The sequence below is a fragment of the Hyperolius riggenbachi genome, chromosome 10 (assembly GCF_040937935.1).
Source record: "Hyperolius riggenbachi isolate aHypRig1 chromosome 10, aHypRig1.pri, whole genome shotgun sequence".
Classification (NCBI taxonomy): Eukaryota; Metazoa; Chordata; class Amphibia; order Anura; family Hyperoliidae; genus Hyperolius; species Hyperolius riggenbachi.
Genome location: NC_090655.1, coordinates 26,367,289 through 26,391,212, shown reverse-complemented (window position 1 = coordinate 26,391,212; position 23,924 = coordinate 26,367,289). Strand labels below are relative to the sequence as shown.

At 42.3% G+C, this 23,924-nt stretch overlaps 1 protein-coding gene across 1 annotated transcript in view; it reads left to right on the top strand.

The window, feature by feature from the left end:
* Positions 1–20,329, top strand: part of CUZD1 (CUB and zona pellucida like domains 1) — a 49,338-nt gene extending 29,009 nt beyond the window's left edge. The window contains exons 5-9 of the mRNA XM_068255046.1: positions 11,061–11,275; positions 11,919–12,091; positions 15,201–15,586; positions 18,052–18,317; positions 20,003–20,329. Of these exons, the coding sequence (XP_068111147.1) occupies positions 11,061–11,275; positions 11,919–12,091; positions 15,201–15,586; positions 18,052–18,317; positions 20,003–20,172 (1,210 nt within the window). The 3' untranslated portion in view covers positions 20,173–20,329. The remainder of the gene's footprint in view (positions 1–11,060; positions 11,276–11,918; positions 12,092–15,200; positions 15,587–18,051; positions 18,318–20,002) is intronic.
* Positions 20,330–23,924: the final 3,595 nt, after the last annotated feature.

Here is a 23,924-nt window from a genome sequence, read left to right as displayed (position 1 = left end):
CACCCCCCGTTTGACCTTCAGACGGTCTCCCAATCTCTGCAGCATTCTTGCACCCAGTAGACTAAAAACACAGAACACTCAAATACAAGAGGACCCTAGAGGTGCAGGATCCTACCCCTGCAACAGCGCACGCTGCCTCGCCTGCCCTTTCATCATCCAATCAAACTCCTTTCAATCTAAAGCCACCACCATTGTGTATCCAATCAAACAAAACATCACCTGCCACACCTCTAATATTGTTTATCTGATATCATGCCCCTGCGGACTGCAGTATGTCGGTCGGACCACACAAACGGCCCGGAGCAGGGTCGGCCAACACAAAAGGAACATCCTGAATAACTATCCCCTCCACAGCGTCTCACGTCACTTCGGCACTCACCACAACAACGACCCTCACTTCCTTAAGTTCACCTTCATTGAAGCACTACCGCCCTCACGGCCCCATTCCTTTGATACCCTAAAAAAACAGGAGATGTACTGGATCCAGATACTAAAAAGTCTAGTACCGGATGGATTAAATGAAATTCTGGAAAAAATATACTAATTTTTTTTTTTTTTCGTAGTTAAATTTTTATTAGAGTTTTAAAAGAAGTTTACAGCTTTATAGTCCACATGACTCAGAATCATAATATAATAAAAAGAAACATGACATCTTAACATCATAACAATTTGCTTTCAGTTAGTTTTTACAATCATCGATTCTCTGATTTGCAAAGCTTAGGTTGGCTTACCAGATACAAGGTCTATTTGAGCAACTTATTAACCCAAGAACTGAATGTCCCAGGATTCAAGTTCTCCGTCCAAAAATAAGCAGAACCAACAAAACAAAAACATAAAAAGAAGATTAGGTTAACTTCTAACATACAGTTTCCAAATGCCCTGTTACATTGAGAAGGACTTTTGAGCAATAGTTAGGGACTTGATCCCATTTTCCAAGGTTTTATACTATAAGGTTCCAGGCTCTCCCATTTATGGTACCTGGAGTTATAGTTTAAAGGAAGCACAACCATCAGAGGGTAGGAAGGAAGGGGGGGGGGGGGGGGAAGGAGGTAGAAATCCAACCTCCTACTTAATTTGGTATGAATTCAAGTTTTGCACTATAGTCCTTATTTTTATTCTTTTTATTCAAGGGTTACTCTTAAGCTATGCTGCTCCAGTCAAAGGACCATTCATCCAGATAGATGTTTTGATTGTTGCGCATTTTAAGAAGTTTTTCCATCTGTAAATTACATCTTAATATGCTTATCAGTTGTGATATACATGGCCTATCCGACTGTTTCCAGTTGGAAAGTATTAATTGGCGTGCAATACATAAAGTTTGCGTGATTACTAACCTTAATCTACTCGGGAATTGGCTAATGTTTATGGAGAACAGGGCTAATTTTGGGTGAACCACGATTTTGTAACCTAGTAGTCTGGCCATTAGGTTCTCTACTTCATGCCAAAATGGCTGGATTTTAGGGCATTCCCATAGTAGGTGAATCAGAGTTCCTGTGTAAGAACATTGCCTCCAGCAATCCTGAGAGGTTTCCGTAGAGAATTTAGATAGTTTGACTGGTGTATAGTACCATTTAGTAATGATTTTCTGGACTGTCTCTATATGAGTAGCACATTTTGAGTATTTTTTTATATCTAGAATGGCTTTAGTTATTTCCGATCCAGTTATCAGGGATTGTAGATCATACTCCCAGGTTCGTAGATATTTATGAAGGGTTAGTTTACTAGATTTTGTAATTAACGTGTACCAATACGATATACCTCCAGTACGTTTGTTTTGATTAGTGAGAAATTCCCAGATTGACGCTGGGATTTGGGGAATTTTTATCGGCCATCTTCTATGTAGATGGGCAATTTGGCAATAGGTGTACTGATCTGAGTTTAGTAGTTTATACTTCCATTTTAAGTAGGAAAATGTTTTCAGTTGGTTATGTTCTGGAATGTCATTTAGATATACAATACCCGATGCTAGCCAATTGGAGATATGTAAGTTGGGTATAATAGATCTTAGGACTTGGATGGGTACTTTCATTGTTATCATCTTATCTGTAGATAGATTGGCTTTATTAACATGACTCCACACTGAATTGGTTGCTGTTATAATTGGGTGTTTTTTAATATCCACTGGTAATCCTAGTAGGTTACCGTAGATAATGTCTTGTAAAGGAATGTTAGAAGTGTCTTTTTCTAATTGCGCCCAGAGCTTATTTGGAGCACTGTTCCACCAGAACTGAGACATGTCTAGGAGGGCGGCTCTATGGTATTGTTGAGGGTTGGGAAGACCAAAGCCACCTAGTTTGTTGGGGGTGAATAGTGTTTGGAGAGACAATCTATGTCTTTTAGTTTTCCAGAGGTAATTTGATACTAGAGAATTTAAATCTTTAAAGAACTTTGACGTGAGTGTTATAGGTAAAGTACGGAAATAATAAAGAATTTTGGGAAATACCGACATTTTATAGGCTGCTATTTTGCCATACAATGAAAAATCATACGGGGTTAGTCTCGAGAGATCTTCTCTAATAATTTGCAGAAGTGATGGAAAATTGGCAGAGTATACGTTTTTCATTGAAGGAGGTATGGTGATACCCAGGTATGTGATGCCTGTTTTAGTCCAAGGGAAGGGGTACTGTGTGGCAATTGTTTTTTTGAGGAAACTTGGTAAATTTATGCCCATTATGGTTGATTTGTGATCATTTACTTTATATAGGGATACCTTTGAGAATTCTAATAATGCATTACATACTTCTGGTAAAGATTGTGCTGGATTTTCCATTGTGATTAGAACATCATCCGCAAATAGATTAATTTTTGATTCTTGTTTATTGCTCATAATACCCTTAATTTGCGGGTTTCTTCGTATGTGCTCTGCCAATGTTTCCATTATTAACACAAATATTAAAGGTGAAAGTGGACACCCTTGCCGGGTTCCATTGGATATTGAGAATGTTTTAGAAATAAAGCCTGAAACATTTACACATGCTGACGGGGATTTATATAAAGCTAAAATCGCTTGATGGAAATGTCCGAATATACCAAATTTATTTAGAACCTCATCCAAAAATCCCCAGTGGACCCTATCGAAGGCCTTCTCTGCGTCCAAAGCTAGGAGCAGAGAAGGCCTCCGAGAGGACTCCATCTCATAGATTAGATTAAGAACTCGTCTCGTCCCATCCGCCGCCTGTCTTCCCTTGGTAAAGCCTACCTGGTCCAGCGCTATCAGATCCGGTAATAAATCAAATAATCTATTGGCTAAAATTTTAGAGTATAGTTTCAGATCGCAATTAAGTAGAGATATTGGACGGAAGTTAGCGGGGTTTGTAAGGTCTTTGCCTGTTTTAGGGAGCACTGTTATGACTGCTTTCGTAAATTCTTGTGGAATATCTCCAGATTGCATAAATTTGTTGAATACTTTTGTCAGTTTTGGGGCAAAGGTTGGGGCAAATGTTTTATAATATTCATTACTGAATCCGTCCGGGCCAGGGGCTTTGTTGTTTTTAGAACAGTTGATGGTCTTGAGCACCTCTGATACTGTGATAGGGGAGTTTAGTAGGTCTGCCTGAGGTCTTGAGATTTGAGGGAGATTTAATCTGGATAGAAATTCTAGAATTACGGGTGTGGAGGGTTGAAAGGTATTGGGGTCATCTTTTAAATTGTATAATTTTCCATAAAAATCACTAAAGGCATCTGCTATTTGTTGTGGGTTGGTTAATAATTGGTTAGTGAGGGGGTGAGTAAGTTTTAGAATTTTTGATTTGGCTTGCTTGTTTTTAATTATGTTAGCTAATAGTGGGCTTGCTTTGTTACTCTGATGGTAGTGAGTAAGTTTGAGTCTGTTTATGAGGACCTCATATTCCGAAGTTAGTGCTGATCTGAGCTCTTGTCTGAGGTCAAATAGTGTTTTTTGGTTGGTTATTAAGGCTGTTTTATGGGCAGCTTCTGCTACTTTGATTTTATCCAAAATCAGATCTATTTCCTTCTTCTTAGCTTTTTTTGCTTGTGCGCCTAGTTTTATGAGGTGTCCTCTTATTACTGCTTTGTGTGCTAACCATAATGTGGTATCTTCTATTTCTGTCATCGAGTTAAGCTCAAAATACTCGGATATTTGTTTTAAAATATGTTTTTTGTTATTTTCAGACATTAATAATGAATTGTTTAGCCTCCAGATCGATCTGCTGGACCTCGGTGTGTCTCCCAAGGAAAGACTGATAGGGGCATGGTCTGACCATGTGATTGAGTGGATTTGTGTAGTTTGAATTTTTTGTAATGAGTGTCTGTCGACTAGATAGAAATCTATTCTGGAGTAAGTTCCATGCACTTGGGAGAAGAAAGTGAAATCCTTCTCTCCTCCGTGTGTTGCTCTCCAGGGATCATATAAGTCTAGTTTAGCCAATAATTTAGAGAGATGTTTGGAAGGTTTTGTACGAGGATTGGACGAGTCCAGTTTACCATCATATATAGAGTTAAAGTCCCCTCCAATTATTAAATTAGTTGAAGGAGATCTCTCAAGACTAGTTAGAAGTTTCCTAAGAAATTTAATTTGCCCATTGTTAGGTGCATAAAGATTTAAAAGGGTATAGGGAGAGTTATCTATTATACATTTAAGTAATATATAGCGGCCTTGTGAGTCTTTTTCTATCGTTTTTATCTCTATTTTCAAGTCTTTGTGGAAAGCTATTAAGACTCCTCTTTTTTTCTTTTCAAAATTGTTGGTAATTACATTTGGATAACATGGATGCGTGCATTTGGGTGCCTTGCTTTCTTTGAAATGAGTCTCTTGGGCAAAGAGAATATCAGTGTGGAGACTTAAAGCTTCTTTCCATAAGGCATGCCTTTTCACTGGATGATTTAGTCCCTTGGCATTAATTGATAAAAAGTTAGGCATTGTAGTCCCAGGGGAGATGCTGATAGTCAAAACTTGAATGTCTTGTCTTTGTGGAATTATCGAGGGGATTGAAACCCAGGGAGGGGAGGGAAAAGACGAAGTGCCTGTGATATGTTGAAAAGTGGTTCCATAACTGCCTTGGACGATGGTTTTGTGTGTGAAACTGTATGTTTCCAAACCTAAAACTGGGAACTAAGTAAGTCCACAAATTTTTGTTGCTCAGAACATCTTCGGGCGGGGGGAGGAGGAGATGGTGATCTTTCTCTTTAGGTATCTGCATCATCACCATCTATGGAGCTGGGGGATAAAGTAAACCTCCATGTTTGGCTATTATTTAACTGATTGCCATTCCGGTTGAATCTTAGCAGATTGAGACTGACGTCTAGGTTTTGGGAGTAGGTTGCTGGTCTGCATACCCCATGCAGTCAGCAGTTTAAATCCGTCTTCTGGGGTGTTAATGATTGAGACTTTTCCTGCTTTGGTAACCACCAACTTTGTTGGGAATCCCCATTTATAAAGAATATTATTGTCCCGTAGGGCTCTTGTGATTGGCCCGAGTGACCTTCTTTTAGCCAGTGTAGCTTGTGATAAATCAGAGTATAAAGTGATGTCTTTATAGGGGTCAGGTAGCGCCCCTTGTTTTCTGATATACTGCAGTAGTTCTTCTTTGGCATGATAGAACTGGAAGTTACAAATGGTATCTCTTGGTATGGAGTCAGGAAGGTGGCTGGGTCTGGGAAGTCTGTGTGCTCTTTCTATACAGAGCTCAATGTCTGTTAGGTGAGGAAGAGCTGAATGCACCAGTTTCCTTATGAATTCCTTTAGTTGTGCTGTTGTGACCGATTCTGGAATTCCTAGCAGTTTCAAATTAGCTCTCCTGTTCCTATCTTCTAGATCGGCTGCTTTAAGCTTTAACCATGCGATGTCATCATGGTTTTCTTCTACATAGTCAACTGTCTTATTGAATTCAGTAGTTAATAAAGAGACGTTTGATTCCACTGCTGCTACCCTGTCTCCTAGTAAGCTTATCGATTGTTGCAGCTGGTTTGTGATTTGCAGCATATCGTTAGCTAGGGAGGATTTGAGGGACATTATTAAGTCTTTCATGAAGGCCTGGGTAGTCGCCTGCTCTGTGGCTGGGAATTGTTCTAATGCGATCTGCGTGGTTAGCACCCCAGGGCTTACAATGGCCGCTGGGCCTACCTGTTCCTCCGAATCTGCCAGCTTCTGCCTGGATTTCGCCGGGCTCCGAACAGCCGGGGAGCCTCCGTCTGAGGAGTACTCGTCTTGTGAGGGTCTCGGGGAGTCTGTGCTTTGTGCGTCTGGCTGTGCTAGTTCGCCTGCTCTCCCGATCTCCGCGCCATCTTTAATCCTGCTGCGCGCTTGAATCCCGGCAAAAAGCTCCGGGAGTTTCTGCGGTTTCAGTTGCCGCTTGGTTCCCTTCTTTGTCGCCTCCGTGTCCATGCCTTCTTCCAGCATGTTTGCGTTTTAGGTGCGCCGGGATACTTGCTTTGTAGCCGCTTTTCTGGAGGTTTATCTCGGAGCTCTTCTTCTATGCGTCCAGCGTGCTCGCGCGGCGGACACGCCCCCCAAAAATATACTAATTTTTAATTACACTACTCATAAACTGGAAATCTGTTATGGTGCCGGCTGCAGCAACCTGACCGAATGTTTTATGTACTTTTCTAGTCGCTCTCTTTTTAAGATGTCTTAGAATTTTTAGTCCTTTTTAAGGTTTATTTAATAACATGCATTTATACCCATATTGTCTATTACATCTATATTTATATTTATTTTTATATTATCAATTCGATATTGTATGGTCTTTTTAGATACCTTGTAGAATGTTTTTCATACATTCTTTTTATACATCCTTTATTATACATCTCATTTAATCTGATATCTTATGGAGTATTTTATATATCATGTCTAAGTTTCAGCATAACACCAGATTGATACCTATTAACAACAGGTTTTTTTTTTTTTTTTTTTTCCGTTGCACGTTTATTATTTTTTTTTCCTGTTGCACGTTTATTTATATTTGATTATTGATCATATGCTGTTTATAATTATTGTCTCTGCAAATAGCTTCCCGAATTGTCTATCACAATCAGCACTCTGCTTCATATAGTTGTTCCTGGTTCCCCACCAAAAAAATGGCAGCCACCATCGAAGCATCAATACACAAAAGTACCTTTCTAACCCACAAGATGGCGGCCGCCCTCCCATGCGACATTATTATGTCTGCCCCACATACAAACCAACATACAGGAGACATTCCTATTCCAACCCACAAGATGGCGACCGCCACATAGGCGTCATTTTGTTGGAATTCCACCGGATCTCCCCATTGGCCAGGCCGATGGTGGGCGTACTTCTCCGGCGCGTGGCGCACACTGATTGGCCCCCACCTCTCCTAGCTAAGTACAAATAGAGGCTTTATGGAGCACGCCCGCACAGAGGCGCTCATTCAATACTTGGATTGGATACAGGTATGTCACCCACTGGCTAACAGCCAGCTCCTCGCTTTTTTGTTCCACTGGTAGTAGACACTACCACCTTATTACACATCGTTCTTTCACTGCCATTAATTTTAGAGCAAGCACTTGGTAAATGTCTTGTTGTTACTTATAAGCATTTAGTGTTATATAGCACATATCCTAGGTGATGCTACTCTGCCTAAGCCTGCTTTCAATGCAGCTAATCAGGCTGAGAGGGTTACTTTATTCCAGTTAATGCAAGACTCTTTACACATGTATATTCGGACTGAAACAGTCACAATGATATAACCGCCAAGACTATGCAAGTGTAAAAACAGTTTAGAGAGCATGCACTCTCCCCACTGTCACACAACCTTTTTTTTTTTTTTTTTTTTTTGCGTGTTTTTTTTTGTATTTTTTTGTGTGTGTTTTTTGCTTAGATAAGATAGACTTATCTGACCTTCACAGACCAGCAGATGCTGGTTATAATCAAATTTATGTTCCAATGTTACAGCTGTATGCCTCTGTCAGTGTTTGATGCTTTTTTGTTGATTTATGTATATGTCCCATTTACAGCTTTTTTGAACTCCTGTATAGCCTGAGGAAGCGGTGCTGTGGCCCGCGAAACGCGTTGCATCTTTAGGAGTTACACTGTTTAATAAATGCATTCTACTCTACCTCAGAGTTTTGTTTTCCACTGCTAGAGGGAGGTAAGTCCACCTTACCTTCCCTCTTTTTACTGTTTTTAAATAATAGTGTTTTTACTCTTTTTGGCGCCTCTGTTCTATCTGCGTTTGATACATATTACTTATCCACCCTTGGTGGAGGGGTACGCCCCCTTTTTTCTCCTGTCTACAGAGAGCGACTTTTATACCCGAGTGGGGTCGGGTACCAATTCTCCCCACCTGCCTTTCAAGTGGTTGCCTGCTGGTGACCCTTTTTTGTGAGTATATTTCTGCACGAACTATCTAGACAGATTTTCTCTGTTAAAACTATATTGCACTATTGGGCTCTCGGTGCCCTGTTTTTTCTTTTGTCTGTAAACCTTGTTACATTGTGGGAAATAGCTGTTTACAGCTGTTTCCAACTGCCAAAACAGCAAGCAGCAGCTACATCACCTGCCAACAGTAAAAATGTCACCATGTGTTAAATGTCAGAATGTAAATCAGGGATTTAAAAGATTTTACAATGGGCAAACACTGACTAAATCATGTATACATAATTATTGTAAAAATGAAGCACTTTTTTTATTACATTATTTTCACTGGAGTTCCTCTTTAAAACTTCCTCATCACCAATACATACTACACTATATCGGGCTCTCAGTGTCCCTTCTTTTTGTCTTTACAGTCATAAGGGTGTTCACCAGCAGGGGCGTAACTGCAAATCATCTCATGAGGCCCCCCAGCAAAACTTTGACGAGGTTCCCTTTATGTCCACAACCCTTCCCTTGACTTTCCTTGGTGACTCTAATGATGGCCACACATGTTACAATTTAAAAAAAAAATTCTATTCAATAATTTCAATCTCTTTTTTGGGGGGTTGGATGAAAAATTAGACTTTTCTAACCAATGTACCACACATGTATGTTCGATTCTGACACAATCAAGATACACGTTCGAATAAAAAATATAAATTAGATGTAATAAAATGTACATTTTCATTTATAAATGTGTATGGGGTGCTCTATGTGGCATCATTGCTATGTATAAAGGCATACAACCTTACAAAATGTACCTTACATTAAAGGACCTCTGTCATGAAAATCTTAAAATTTAAAATACATGGAAACGTATACAACTAAGAAGTACGTTTCTACCAGAGTAAAATGAGCCATAAATTACTTTTTTCCTATGTTGCTGTCACTTACAGTAGGCAGTAGAAGTCTGACAGAACCGTCAGAACCCCATCTCCTCATGGAGGTTCACAGGTATTTCTTTATTTTCAGAATGCACTTAGTGAATGGCAGTTGCTCCGTCCAACTGCCAAAACAGTGTACAGTGACTAGGGAGGCTGGCCAGCATCTTTGTATAAATCCTTTTCAGGGAGTGTCTTTATAAAGAATAAAGGCCATGCTGAGAATCCCCCATGAAGAGATGAACTAGCCCGAAACCTGTCGGTAATGTCAGATTTCTACTACGTACTGTAAGTGACAGCAACATAGGAGAGAAGTAATTTATGGCTTATTTTACTCTGGAAGAAATGTACTTCTTATTTGTATGTATTTTAAAGAGACTCTGAAGCGAGAATAAATCTCGCTTCAGAGCTCATAGTTAGCAGGGGCATGTGTGCCCCTGCTAAACCGCCGCTATCGCGCCGCTAAACGGGGGTCCCTTCACCCCCAAACCCACCCCCGCAATACTTGGTCGTAGACTTGGTCGTGATTTATTGCTTCCTGGAGGCAGGGCTAACGGCTGCAGCCCTGCCTCCAGTCGCGTCTATCAGCGTCGCATCGCCGCCTCTCCCCGCCCCTCTCAGTGAAGGAAGACTGAAAGGGGCGGGGGAGAGGCGGAGGTACGCGTCTGACAGACGCGCGGGAGGCAGGGCTGCGGCGGTTAGCCCTGCCCCAATGCGGAAGCGCTCCCCCGCTGTACAGAGGGGATTTGGGGGTGAAGGGACCCCCGTTAAGCCGCGGGATAGCGGCGGTTTAGCAGGGGCACACATGCCCCTGCTATCTATGAGGTCTGAAGCAAGATTTATTCTCGCTTCAGACTCTCTTTAAATTTTAAGATTTTCGCGACAGTTCCTCTTTAACAAATCTATGCCTCATTTATTTTAATCAACAACACTACATTACAGTGAAGAAATACATTCTATAATCTAATGTGTCACTTTGACAAATAAAGTTTCTTTATTCTTGAATGTAAACTTAAAATGAGGTCGATTGACTTTCATACAGTTCATCACACACCATTCAATTTGCGGCAAGATTGATCAGATTTTTCCTACCGATCGATTTTAATAAAGAAAAATTAAAATTTTGATCAAATGTATCAGTCGAAAAGAATATTTTCTCTCAATTTTTCACACACACGATCGTTTTAATCGAATTGGGGTAAAATCAAACTGAAAAATTGTAACATGTGTGGCCCCCAAAACACTCTGGTGGCCCATCTTACAAAGCTCATAAGGCAAACATGGCCATCATAATATTGACATATGAAGCCACAAAACACTTAGGGGTTGATTCACTATCACTATAGCTCCCCTTACTGCACGCTTGGCATGCCTTATCAAAGTTAACATGGCTTATCAGAGTTAACGTGCCAGGGGCTCAGGGCAGGACGAGTGGACCTCTCGTCATTGCCAAATAGCAGGCATAAGTTTATAGCGCTCGCTAAGCTACTCTGATAAGGCACGCTAACTCTGATAAGGCACACCAACTCTGATAAGGCACGCTAAGCGTGCAGTAAGGGAGCTATAGTGATAGTGAAGCAACTTCTTGATCTGGAGTATCAGAGAAAGCAATACCGGAGTATCAGAGAAAGGGAAGGTTAGTAGTTGGAGTCCCCACACACCTCTGTGCCCCCCAGCAGTGGCAGGAGCTGCCCCCCCCCCCCCTATTTACCAGGTATGTTATCATTTGTTGAAACTGTATAGGACATCTGGTGTTGAGTGTAAAACATCTGGGGAGTTTTAGAATAGAATTGTGACATGGACTTTGTTAGATTGCTTCACTCTCACTCTCTGTCGTACTGCAGCGTTGAACCAGATGCGGCCTGCCGATTTGATTTCATCGCCGTTTTTGACGGCCCCAGCACATCATCTCCTCTGAAAACCGTCTTATGTGGCCGCACGGTGGCTAATTTAGAGACCACCTCCAACCAGTTCACACTGATGTTCAGCGCCGATTACGCCAATTCCTACTATGGCTTCTCTGTTGACTACGCAGCTGTACTGCCGCCCGACAGTGACAGTAAGTGTTACACTGACAATGTGCAGATCTCAGCTGTATTTTCCGGCAGCCCTCTGGTAACTATGGGGGAGGGGACAGAAGGGGATAATAACTATTGGAGATTTATTTTTTAATAGATTTTTAATTTCATTTTACTTTTAATCCACTTGATGTCCCCACAATTTATTCTGTGTACAAGGAACAGTACACAGGAAGTGAGTTAAGTTGTTTTTACTTTAATTTTAATGAATGATCACTGATACTCGACAAAGCAATGATCATGAGTGACTATAAATTATGCACTTTAATTGGCTTTGTTCCCATTCACCAATCATTGCTGTACAGGGCAGTGAGAGGAGCGGACGGGGGCGCACGCACGATCATTTGTGGCACTTGTAAACATGATGATGCATGTATATACACCCCCCGGTCTACAAGTGAAGTATTTAGGGGCGTATTAATAAGATGCAGTGGTCAAGTAGTGGTTAAAGTGACCTTGCAGGCAACTGGGGGCTGGAGGAAGCCCCAGGTAAGTGCCGATTTTGATTTTAGTACTCTGCTCAGGGTCCCTTTAAAGTTATGTATTCTACCTATGAGGTTTTATATGGTTTTTACTATGGGTTTTTAATGAGTTTTTATTTACAGATTCTGCTTGCCTTTCCAGACTCGCTGTCTTGTTCCGGAGAGGCCATGACCGTGGTTATAAACCAAGACTACATTCAATCCCTGGGATATAATCCAAGTGAGCTGACTCTAGAAGATAAATCGTGTACCCCTAATTCTGACAACCCTATTGTGTTCGAGGTGCCCTTCACAAGCTGTGGCACCGTTAGGAAGGTGAGTATTCAGGCTCCTCTCATGCCACTTTATGGGTAAGAACACAACCATGGTCAGGGCCGGATTACTGGGAAGGCCACAAAGGCCCGGGCCTTGGGCGGCTGCAGCCCTAGGGGGCACCTGGACATGAAAGAGGAGTTGCTACATATGAAAGAGGAGGCTGAAAATGGGCAGCAACACATGAAAAGGGAAACTGGTGCTCAAGGGAGTCATTCATTAAAGAAAGGGGCTGCTGTACATGGAGGATACACATGGAAGAGGGGGCTGCACATTGAATGGGAGGGGCTGCAGCACATGGAGGATACACATGGAAGAGGGGGCTGCACATTGAATGGGAGGGGCTGCAGCACATGGATGATACACATAGAAGAGGGGCCTGCACATGGAATGGGAGGGGCTGCTGTACATGGATGATGCACATGGAATGGGAAAGGCTGCTGTACATGGAGGATACACATGGAAGAGGGGGCTGCACATGGAATGGTAGGGGCTGCAGTACATAGGTGTTACACATGGAAGAGGGGGCTGCACATGGAATAGGAGGGGCTGCAATACATGGATGTTACACATAGAAGAGGGGACTGCACATGGAATGGGAGGGGCTGCAGTACATGGATGATACACATGGAAGAGGGGACTGCACATGGAATGGGAGGGGCTGCAGTACATGGATGATACACATGGAAGAGGTGGCTGCACATGGAATGGGAAGGGCTGCAGTACATGGATGTTACACATAGAAGAAGGGACTGCACATGGAATGGGAGGGGCTGCAGTACATTATTATTATTATTTATTGTATTTATAAAGCGCCAACATATTACGCAGCGCTGAACAATAAATATATACAATGATACAAGGATGACATACATAGGGTTATACACATAGAACAAAGTTATACATACAAATTGTACAAAATACATGATCATGCAATATGGGCTAGTTAGGTAGGCCCAGTAATACAAGTACAGGCTGTCATAGGACAGGAGCACATGATCCTGTAGATTACACTAGGGAGTGGAGGACCCTGCCAGAGGCTTACAATCTAAAGGGAGGGGTGGAAACACTAGGGGGGGGGGGCTGTTAAATATTCCTTAGAGAGTTACTGTGTGGTAGGAGGTGGGTAGGCCATCATAAAGAGGTGGGTTTTGAGGGCTTGCTTGAATGTGTTGAAAGAGGGAGCAAGTCTGATGGGTGGTGGAAGGGCATTCCAGAGGGTGGGGGCAGCTCTTGAGAAATCCTGCAGGCGGGCATGGGAGTGTGAAATGCGCGGGGTGGTGAGGCGAAGGTCGTTGGAGGAACGGAGGGGGCGACCTGGTGTATACTTGTGAACAAGCTCCGAGATGTAGGTAGGGCATGTTTTGTGCACAGATTTATACGCCAGGCATAGAAGTACATGGATGATACACATGGAAAAGGTGGCTGCACATGGAATGGGAGGGGCTGCAGTACATGGATTTTACACATAGAAGAAGGGACTGCACATGGAATGGGAGGGGCTGCAGTACATGGATTTTACACATAGAAGAAGGGACTGCACATGGAATGGGAGGGGCTGCAGTACATGGATGATACACATGGAGGAGGGGGCTGCACATGGAATGGGAGGAGCTGCAGTACATGGATGATACACATAGATGCTGCACATGGATAGTGACCCACAACATGCTTGGCCTAGGGCTACAAAAGAGTATAAATCTGGCCTTGAAAATGGTTCTGACTGTGTCCAATAAAAAACAATGGATATTTGCGTATTATTTTGCAGAAGGGCTGTGTTGCTTATAGAAACCTAACAGATTGTATTTTTTTTTAAGTTAATTATTTCAAGGATAAGTATACTTGTATAACATTAATATTAAATTGGACCCCTAACTGCCGCCCGATCAATAATGCAACTATAATGCACTGCAAATTGTGCTCCCCCTGAAAAAGATTTGTGGTTCATTCCTGTCTATTGTTTCCACTTTATTGGCAGCCTGTGCAAATCAGGCTCCACCCCCCCCCCCTACACTACAGTGTTACCAAAGTAACCAAGAGAGCATGGCGTTTCTCTGTGTCAACAGTATGTACACAAATCTTGAAACTTAATCTACCCCCTGCGTTCAGAATCCATTCTCTGGCAGGAAAGTTTTTCATGACTGTAATTCCTTATCAGTGAGGGTTAGGCTATAGTCCGACTTACTCCAGACTTGAGAGAAACTGTCACTTGCATACCCGAATGTTAACTCTTTCAAAAAGAAAAAAGGGAACACAGCCTAGTTATCTGTATGCTTAGCACTATGCATACACGTCTCATTCATCATGTCACATCTCGTGTGCACATTTTTGGCTCAATTGCACATAAGCAATGCGAACGCTGGCACATGCGCACAAGAGTTTGCACCTTTCAGCCCAAGCCTCAAGTCATGCACTCCCGCATTGCGGAAGTATACTTCGTGCATGGACACCCGTTTGTTGCCGCTGCCTGCGCTGAGCACGTAATTGACCATGACACCAACACATAACAACAGAACTGGATAATAACCGTATAAAGCCATACATCTTACACGTTCAAAGTTACTGTATTTTTGGCAATATAAGATGCACTTTTTGTACCCAAAAATGGGAAGAAAAAGTAACTGCATCTTAAATCCCAACTACAGGGAGTCCCTGACTTACAAACGTCCACCAATATGAACCACTGAGACTTTGGTGACTGTATTGTCCCAATGTGTCCTCTGCTTCCCCTTGTTTCCTCCTCCAAATAAACCTGTGAATAAATGAAAACAGTGGCAGCCGGAATCAGCAGGAGCCGGAACTAGGGGAGCAGTGAGAGAGAGGAGAGGTCTCTGCTTTCATATATTCAGGGGGAGCGGAGGAGGACACAAGAGGGAAGCAGAGGAGACATGGGGACAGAAGGGGACACATGGAAGACAGAAGGGACACATGGGGATAGAAAGGGACACATGGGGATGGAAGGGGACACATGGGGGGGGGGGGCAGAAAGAGACACATGGGGCAGAAAAGCACACGAGGGAAAAATTTGTATAATTTTGATAAATATGAGAAGCCCACTTGGAGAATTTTTATACGTATCTGTGCTTACAGATGTACTTTTGTTTCATTACAGGTGGAAGACCATACGGTCACCTACACAAACACCATCCATGCAAGTACAACTACTGGTGTGATCACGAGACGCAGAAACCTTCAAATCATTGTCACCTGTGAGCTGAACAGCGACTCCACGGTGGAGATCATGTATGTGACCGAGGGGGACATAATCCAGGGAACCGTGGACACTGGGAAATATGCCGTCGATCTGGCCTTCTATGAATCTAATGACTTCACCAACGTCGTTACTGACTCTCCATACTTCATTGAGCTTAATGCGGAGGCCTTCCTCCAAGCCACATTGAAGGCTCAGGATCCAGACCTCACAGTGTTTGTAGACACCTGCTTTGCCTCTCCACAGGCCAACTTTCAGGGAGCTACTCATGATCTTATCAGAAGTGGGTAAGTGAACAAATCTATTGGAGGTACAACTATCAGCACACCAGCATTATAATTGGTCATACTCGCGACAAATTAAACTTTAGTAGATACAGGAAGACCTGCAAACAACCATTCAGGTAATCGATTGGATGGGAATGGCAAGCCAAGTACACCTGAGCACGATGGCTCTTACATCCGATCCTTTGCTCTGGTGCAAGTTCTAATAGATTCCTTCTTCCATTACAGTACATGGATTGCTTGTACATAAACACGATCAGACATGTGCTTGGCCAATCGGTATTTGCCAGCACGTTTGACCACTTAACAATTGACAAAGCCATAATTTATTGTTTGTTTCTGTTTGGTCTGCAGAAGAATTCCCTTGATAAACCCGAAAAGTTGATTGATTGGATCTGATCATTTGTCAGATTGGAAATAAATATCTGCTTATATGTACCAGACTCTTCTACCACAGTGAGGTCATCCTTTTGGAAGGGACCCTAACCTCTATTTTAAAGAACCATAAAATGACATGTAAACGTCTGTTTAACCTGGGAGCAGCTAGTCACTAAAGTAGACTTTAATGGCTAGCTGCTCCCAGGTTAAACAAATGTTTGCATGTCTTTTTCTGGTTGTTTTAAAATAGAGGTAAGGGTCCCTTCCAATAATATAACCTCACTGCGGTGGAAGGGTCTAGTACAAATTGTTTTGCATGCAAACTGTTTTGGAAGCTCAAGGTTGGAACAACCTCCATAAGTGTAAATTGTAGTACCTGTTTTGGGTGCAATTGAATGCATTTACTGTATGCCTTTAAGAGGCTCCGCACACCTTCTTGCTGTTAAGCCGTTCAGATGTAGCCTGGTTTTGGATGTGCTGCCATTTCTCCCTGCTGTGTACAAAAAAATTGAACTCTAACTTTTCTATAATGTACCAGACTCAACAAACACCTGAACTGATAGGAATATGGAGGCTGCCATCTTTATTCAAGGAATGATGTAGGAAGACCCCCTATAGGTCAGAGCACATGTTTCCCACCGCTCACACATCTCTCCAGCTCTGCTATCTCTCCACTGACCACTATTAACATGAAGAATCCAATTTAAGGTCGCTCTGACTTTCCAAGCTTTTTCCCAGATACCTGGAGGAACTACAGTAAAAGTTATCCGGCACAGATGGGAATCGGCTGATGTCGGATAAGGGTCCTTTCTGGTTTCTTGAGACTCAATGTTATAAATAGGCTTAGCTAATACAGCACTATACCCCACTCTATCTACATTTCATGAACTCAGCATTAAATATTAAAATACAGTCATTAAAAGTATACTAACCTTGGGGGAGCTGAGGAACCCAGTCTTTAAGCACAGCAGAGCCCACAAACAGCCTAAGAAGCTGGCCTTCACTACTGTGATTACTGCCGGTGATTTGTGCTGATTGGTTGAGACTATACTTGAGTTCTGGATAACTGGGACTCTACTGTACTAACTCTAAACACACCCTCTACACACTTTTGGGCACCCTCCACACACCCTCCATACTCAAATCTAAGCCCAAGATCCAGTGGCGAGACATGGCTACAAAGGAGAAATATGAGAGCGGTAGGGGTGTGTCTGGCCAGTAGGTCTTGGGGATCAGCAGGTGTAAATTCAGCCCTGGTGAGTGGTGGCAGCCTTGTTATAAAAACACATCTGATGGATTTGTTCCAGTAGAAGAAATCTACAACGTAAAGAGGGCGGGGGCCTGTTCTGAGCTTTCTCTGGGAGTTTACTCTTTATAAGTAAATTATAGTTTCATGCTTTAACGGTGGTAGATCAGCACATCAGACAGGAAAATTATTATCTTCATAGGAGAGTCAAACTGGGAAAAGCAAACTTTCCCCTAACAAGCTAATTAGCCCCACCCACCAAGAATGAAAATGTGGGATTAGCAAATCAAAACTTCTGGCTTCAGATCCACTTAACCAGCAACTGTGAAAATTATTCCAAAGCTCCGTGTCCATCTTTCTAGTGAAGTAACTTAGTAAGTGGGTTGCCCAGAAAGCAACGGCCTTTTATCTGCCAGACTGCCGCTACCACACAAGGATTTCTTTCTTGTGTAATGTACAGTAACTTGCCTCTGTCAGGTTAATCTCTTCTTACCCTGCACCGCTTTTCATGCAGAACGCCAGTAACTGTTTATTCAGCAGCTTTATCATGAAACCCCTCCCATTCAATTCCTCCAACCCATACGTGAAGTGTGTGACACTGCTACAGCAAAGGGATTGAAAAGCAGGTAATGAGGTATGATAAATACTTCAATGAAGAAGGTTATTGTGTCGAGAAAAGAAGATACACTGTGCCTAAAATAAAATAAGTATGCAGAAAGTTAGCATAACAGTTTCATCAACTTGGTATTATTAGCATCTTATTGACCTATTGTCACCGCTTACTTTATTGAGATACCTCTTATCTCATGGTTGTCAGTTCACAATACTTTGCTCCTATTGGCAGATGCGAACAGGACGAAACCTACCAAGCCTTCGCCTCTGGCAGTGGTTACGCCCGCTTCGGTTTTAAAGCCTTCAAGTTTGTGAGCGCTGATACGTCTGTGTACCTGCAATGCCAGCTGGTGATCTGTGATATCAATGATTCGGGATCCCGCTGTGATCAGGGATGCATCACCCGCCAGCGCAGAGACCTGGGATCCAGCGTGTGGAAGACCAATGCTGTGCTGGGACCCATCCGCCTGAAACGCCACACTGAGGCTGAGGCCGAAGGTGAGAGCATCTGACAGGCTGCTAACTGCTATACATATGATGCACTGGCGTAGCAATAGGGTATACAGAGGCTGTGCCCACACTGGGGTCCCCTGGACTAGAGGCACCTCGCCTAAGGCCCACCTACCTTCACCCAGACACCCACTGCATTAGCTTTTGATCACCTGCATGTGTGTGCCTTCAATAGTGGCAACTGTTCCCTTCCCTGTCTCACACTGGGGCTGTCTTTGGAAAGTAGGTTTTGGCAATGTATATAGTGGAATTTTAACCCTGTTTCCCATAACCTTCCTGGCGGTATTGACGGTTATACACGTCAATACAAGACATGCTGTGAACAGTATTGACGTGCATACATGTCAATACTCTCCTGCACTGTATACTAGACCCTTGCTTGACACATTTTGGCAAGTTACAGGAAAAAAAAAAAGATGAAAATTAATTAGATAACTTTTTGCACAGAAATCCTGGGTAAAATGAATGCCAGGGAGGTTAAAATAAGCCCCAGAAAGATTTTTGAGGATGCTTCAAATATAAGCCCTACTCCAAAAATAAGCCCTTGTTACAGTTCCGAAAAAAAAAGTCAATAAAAATGGTGTCCAGGCAGCTACCGCATGAATGTAAAAAAGTGAAATGAACTGGAATAGAATGCAGCAGGACAGATAGACCCTTCACCAAGGAAAGCAGACATTTCCAAAAGAATCAAACTCCAAAGACCCAAGGAGACCCAAAACAGAAAGGGCCCGTTTAATTTCCCTGCATGCTTTGTCGACAGGCCATTTGATTGGTTAACCCCCTTCCTTGCAGTCCTCTCCCCTTACATCAATGCTAGGTTTTAGTTTCTCTCCATGGAGATTTTAACACCTCCATGGAGATTTTGAATATTGTGAACAGATTGGCCTCGATTCACTAAAGGGTGCTAAGTGTTAGCACGCCAGTGAAAAGGCACTTAGGACGCGAAAACGGCCGCTTCACGTGCTAATATGCAAAGTTAGCGCTGCGCGCGAAACGTTGTACTGTTGCAAATGAAACATCGCACCGTTCTCGTGCAAAATAGCCTGAAAAGCTATTTTACACATGAACGGTGCGATGTTTCACTCGCAACGGTGCAACGTTTCGCGTGCACCAACTTAACTCGCAATCAGTAACAGCTTTGGACATGCAAACTACTTAGCACCCTAGTTTGCACGTCCAAAGCTTTTAGGCGTGCTAACTGTGCTAGCACCCTTTTGTGAATCAAGCCCAATGTGTAGGTGTGTGGGACCCATGCTACACCCCTTTCTCCACTTTAATGGCTAGCTGCTCCCAGGTCAAACAAACGTTTGCATACCATTTCCTGGTTTGATTGTTTTTTAAATAGAGGTTAGGGTCCCTTCATACTACTACTAGACCCTTCCACCGCAGTGAGGTTCTTCCACCGCAGTGAGGATGACCTCATTGTGGTGGAAAGATCTAGTAGCAGTATTAATTTTTTTGCATGGAAACTGTTTTGGAAGTTAACATCCTCCATTAATGTAAATTGTCGCACCTGTTTTGGATGCAATTGGGTGCATTTATGCCTTTAAGAGGCTCTGCACGCCTTCTTGCTGTTAAGCCATTCAGATGCAGCCTGGTTTTGTATGTGCTGCCATTTCTCCCTATTGGACAATCATTTCTAATCAAATATTACTCTGCTCTCTGTTCCACAGGTTCCATCAGTGAGAAGACAGAAGAGGTGACGAAGACAGACCAGAGCAGCCTCTACGTGTTGGGCATCAGTGTGCTGGTAGTTAATGCCCTTATCCTGGCATTTGTGGTGCTGAGATATAGAAGGAGAGGGCCCACAGGTTACAGCTACCAGCCAGTGGCCACGCACTAACTGCCCACCCTGCGTGCGTTATTCTCTGCAATATTCCATGCAGACCAGGTCATCTAAAAATAAAAAAATGGGAAGCAAGTATCTGTCGAACTCACTGTTCCATTGATGTGAACTGGATTCTCCATATATATTTATACATTATATACGTTTTATAAACATTCTACTGGTCAGCTGGCATTACATATTCAAACATCTTTCTGTGTACCTTCAATAAAGAAAAGAATACATATGGAATCTGGTTTATAAGCAGGGCTCAAAGTGGGATAAAATCTGACATAACGTTCAATAAAAATGTGTTTTCCTACTTTTCATTATCCATAGTTACCATATTTGCTTTTGCGCACAAGTAATATTGTCTGTCTACAAATTACAAATTCCCAAAGTACAGTTTATCAGCTCGGAAAGCTGCCATTGCATTTTATTGCATAGTTGCTGTATTTATATATTAAAATCTATCTAGTCATAACTCAGCTGCACAAATACTAGAAGCAGAGAGAGCTCAGTTTCTGTAATTTTCTCATGTTTACTAAAGGCTTTGTTCACATCTAAAATCGAAATTGCTGACGCCAGCGATTTTTGGGGTCAATTTTTTCCCCCTCCCAGTGCCTACTTGCACGTTGCGATTTTGTGTAAAGCGCTTTTCAAAGTGCTTTTGCAGAGGTAGTTTTTTCACTTCCTGACGCAAGTCAGGAAGTGAGCTCTTTGACCTGGAAAATAATAAATACAATGTATTCATTCTTACAAGCGCTGAGGAAACCGCTATACCAAGCTCTTTTTCGAACATTTTTCGATTTCCCTATACCTGCCATTATAGGGGAATCACCCCAAAAAAGGTACAGGCAGCGCTTTGGTAAACGGATCAGAATTAAACCGCTCAGATGTGAACACTCTCATAGGGAATCATTGCACAAGCGCCTTTAGGGCGATTCTGAAAATCACCGGCGTTTAAAAAAGAGTAAACAAGGTGTAAACAAGCCCTAAATGTAGCAGGCAAAGGAATGTAAACAAAACTGCCGGTACACACTGCTGGTAGCAAGGGTAATATTGCCGTGCACTGTCTGTGCACCGCAGTATTACTGTGATTTTGCGCATCAACCACTTTGTCATTTCCTGCATGGCAGAGACCAACTGAGAAATACAGTGGTGGTTACAAATGCCCATAGAAAATACTTCCATGCTTTGTGGATCTGCAAGAATGCCTCTACACTGCCAACCACCCCAGTGAAAGAGCTTTTGGGGGGTGAAGAGCGGTTGTATGAGAGGTTACGCGAACGCATGCAAGTTGGACCTGTACGCCAGGATCCCAGACATGTGAAATGGTTATTAGCTTGGCGGATTGTTCCCAGAACTCGTTGTGCTGTAAATCCTTGCGTTTTTGTGCGCAATTAAACGTTTTAACGATACCGATTTCGCACGAAAATTCGCGTTTGCGCGTGAAACCGTTTAATTGCGCGCAAAAATTAGCACTCTTTTGTGAATCAAGCCCTAGGAGTGCTTTGATGCTGCATACAGGTGGCCTGCAGTCTGCAATCAGTTGCATATTATTGACCATCAGTGTATAATAAGTTTAAATTTCCTTTTACCCTTTAGAGGCTTGCAAGTGCTCCAGGCCAATTTATTTTAGCACTTTTTTTATTTCTTATTTGTTACATTACCTTGCTACTAATTAGTACTGCTGTAATGTGTATTTATGGCCACTTGTCACTAGGGGGCAGTGTGAGACAATAACAGAGGACTTCTGCTTTTAGTTTCTGTATTTTCTGCTAGCAGAGAGACATGAAAGCATTCCAAGGATTTACAACACAACAAGCTCTGCCGGCTGAGGTCAAAAGTAGCACACTTATCTCAAATGATATAATTCTTTTGAAGTTCCTAATGGGTTAAATTCTAAATCCTGGAGTATGAGCCTGTCCCAAACCGTCCACTGAAGGAGTGACATCAGATGACCGATCCACGATGTTAAAGGATACCCGAGGTGACATGTGACATGATGAGATAGAGATGTGTATGTACAGTGCCTAGCACACAAATAACTAGGCTGTGTTCCTTTTTTTTCTTTTTCTGCCTGAAAGAGTTAAACATCAGGTATGCAAGTGACAGTTTCTGCCCGGGACGGGACCGGGTCAGACTCTAGCATAACCCTCACTGATAAGTAATTACAGCCATAACACTTTCCTGTCAGTAAACGGCTTCTGAGAGCAGAAAAGAGATAAAAAGGTCAATAGTTCATAGATTTGAGCTCTGCTCAATGACACCTTCATTGAAGAATCTCAGAGACAATGAAACAGCAAAGACGTAAAAACTAGATTTAAATATAAAATAAAACTGTGGGATATTCACAAAAGTCACTTTTAGGAGACTGAGGATAGATACAATTGTTTTTCTCATCAGTTGATTTTCACCTCGGATGCCCTTTAAGAGTGGAAGGGACGGCTGATAAATGGTGATCTGCAACCCATCTGGCGCTGAGCAGCAATTACGTTTCATTTGATGATTCTTGTCATAAGACATTACTGAGCGATCACAGAGGAGAGCACATTCATGTATGTGTGAAGCTGAATTAGATAAACAGTCATAGGCCCAGTGCACACCGAGCGGTTTTTGGAGCGATCCGCCGGCCGCATCCGCCTGGAAAAATGCTTGGCTAATGTATTGCAATGGGATGGTGCACACCGGCGGTTTGAGGTTTTTGCCAAGCCGCAAACGCGCCTCCTGCTGCGCGTTTACGGTTTGCTAAAAAACCTCAAGCCGCCGGTGTGCACCACAGATTGAAATACAATAGCCAAGCGTTTTCTCTGGCTGATGCGGCTGGTGGATCGCATACAAAATCCGCTTAGTGTGCACCCGGCCAAATATCTGCTCTCTGCTCCCAAAACCGCTAGCGTTTTGACGATCTGCTAGCGGTTTTGGTGTGCACTGGGCCATACACAATGATCATTTCTCCCAGCCCCCCCCCCCCCCCCCCCCTCCCCATTGAAAAATGCTGTACACATCCTTATGGAAATTACTGCATACCTGTTTCCACACACAAACACATTTCAAGTACACCTGTAACAAAAAAACAAAAATATCAGCTAATTTATCAGATATCAGCTAATTTATGTATTTATTGTATTTATAAAGCGCCAACATATTACGCAGCCTGGACATTTCCCACACCAAAATATTATTTTTAATGGAAAAAAAAATTACAATTAAAAAAAAAGACATAAATAGTTACCTAAGGGTCTGAACTTTTTAAATATGCATTTGAAGGGCGTATACTACGAACATTTTTTAAATTATAAGCTTGTAAATAGTGATGGATGCAAAACAGAAAAATGCACCTTTATTTCCAAATAAAATATTGGCGCCATACATTGTGATAGGGACAAAATTTAAATGGTGTCATAACCGAGACAAACGGGCAAATAAAATAAATAGGTTTTAATTATGGTAGCGTGGACTATTTTAAAGCTATAATGGCTGAAAACTGAGAAATAATGCATTTTTTCCATTTTTTCTTATTAATCCTGTTAAAATGCATTTATAAAAAAATAATTCTTAGCAAAATGTACCACCCAAAGAAAGCCTAATTAGTGGCAGAAAAAAACAAGATATAGATCAATAAATTGTGATAAGTAGTGATAAAGTTATTAGCGAATGAATGGGAGGTGAAAATTGCTCTGATGCATAAGGTGAAAAATCCCCGCGGGCTGAAATGGTTAAAGAGAGTAGTGGGTACAAGTCAAAAAAAGAATTTTCCAGAATTT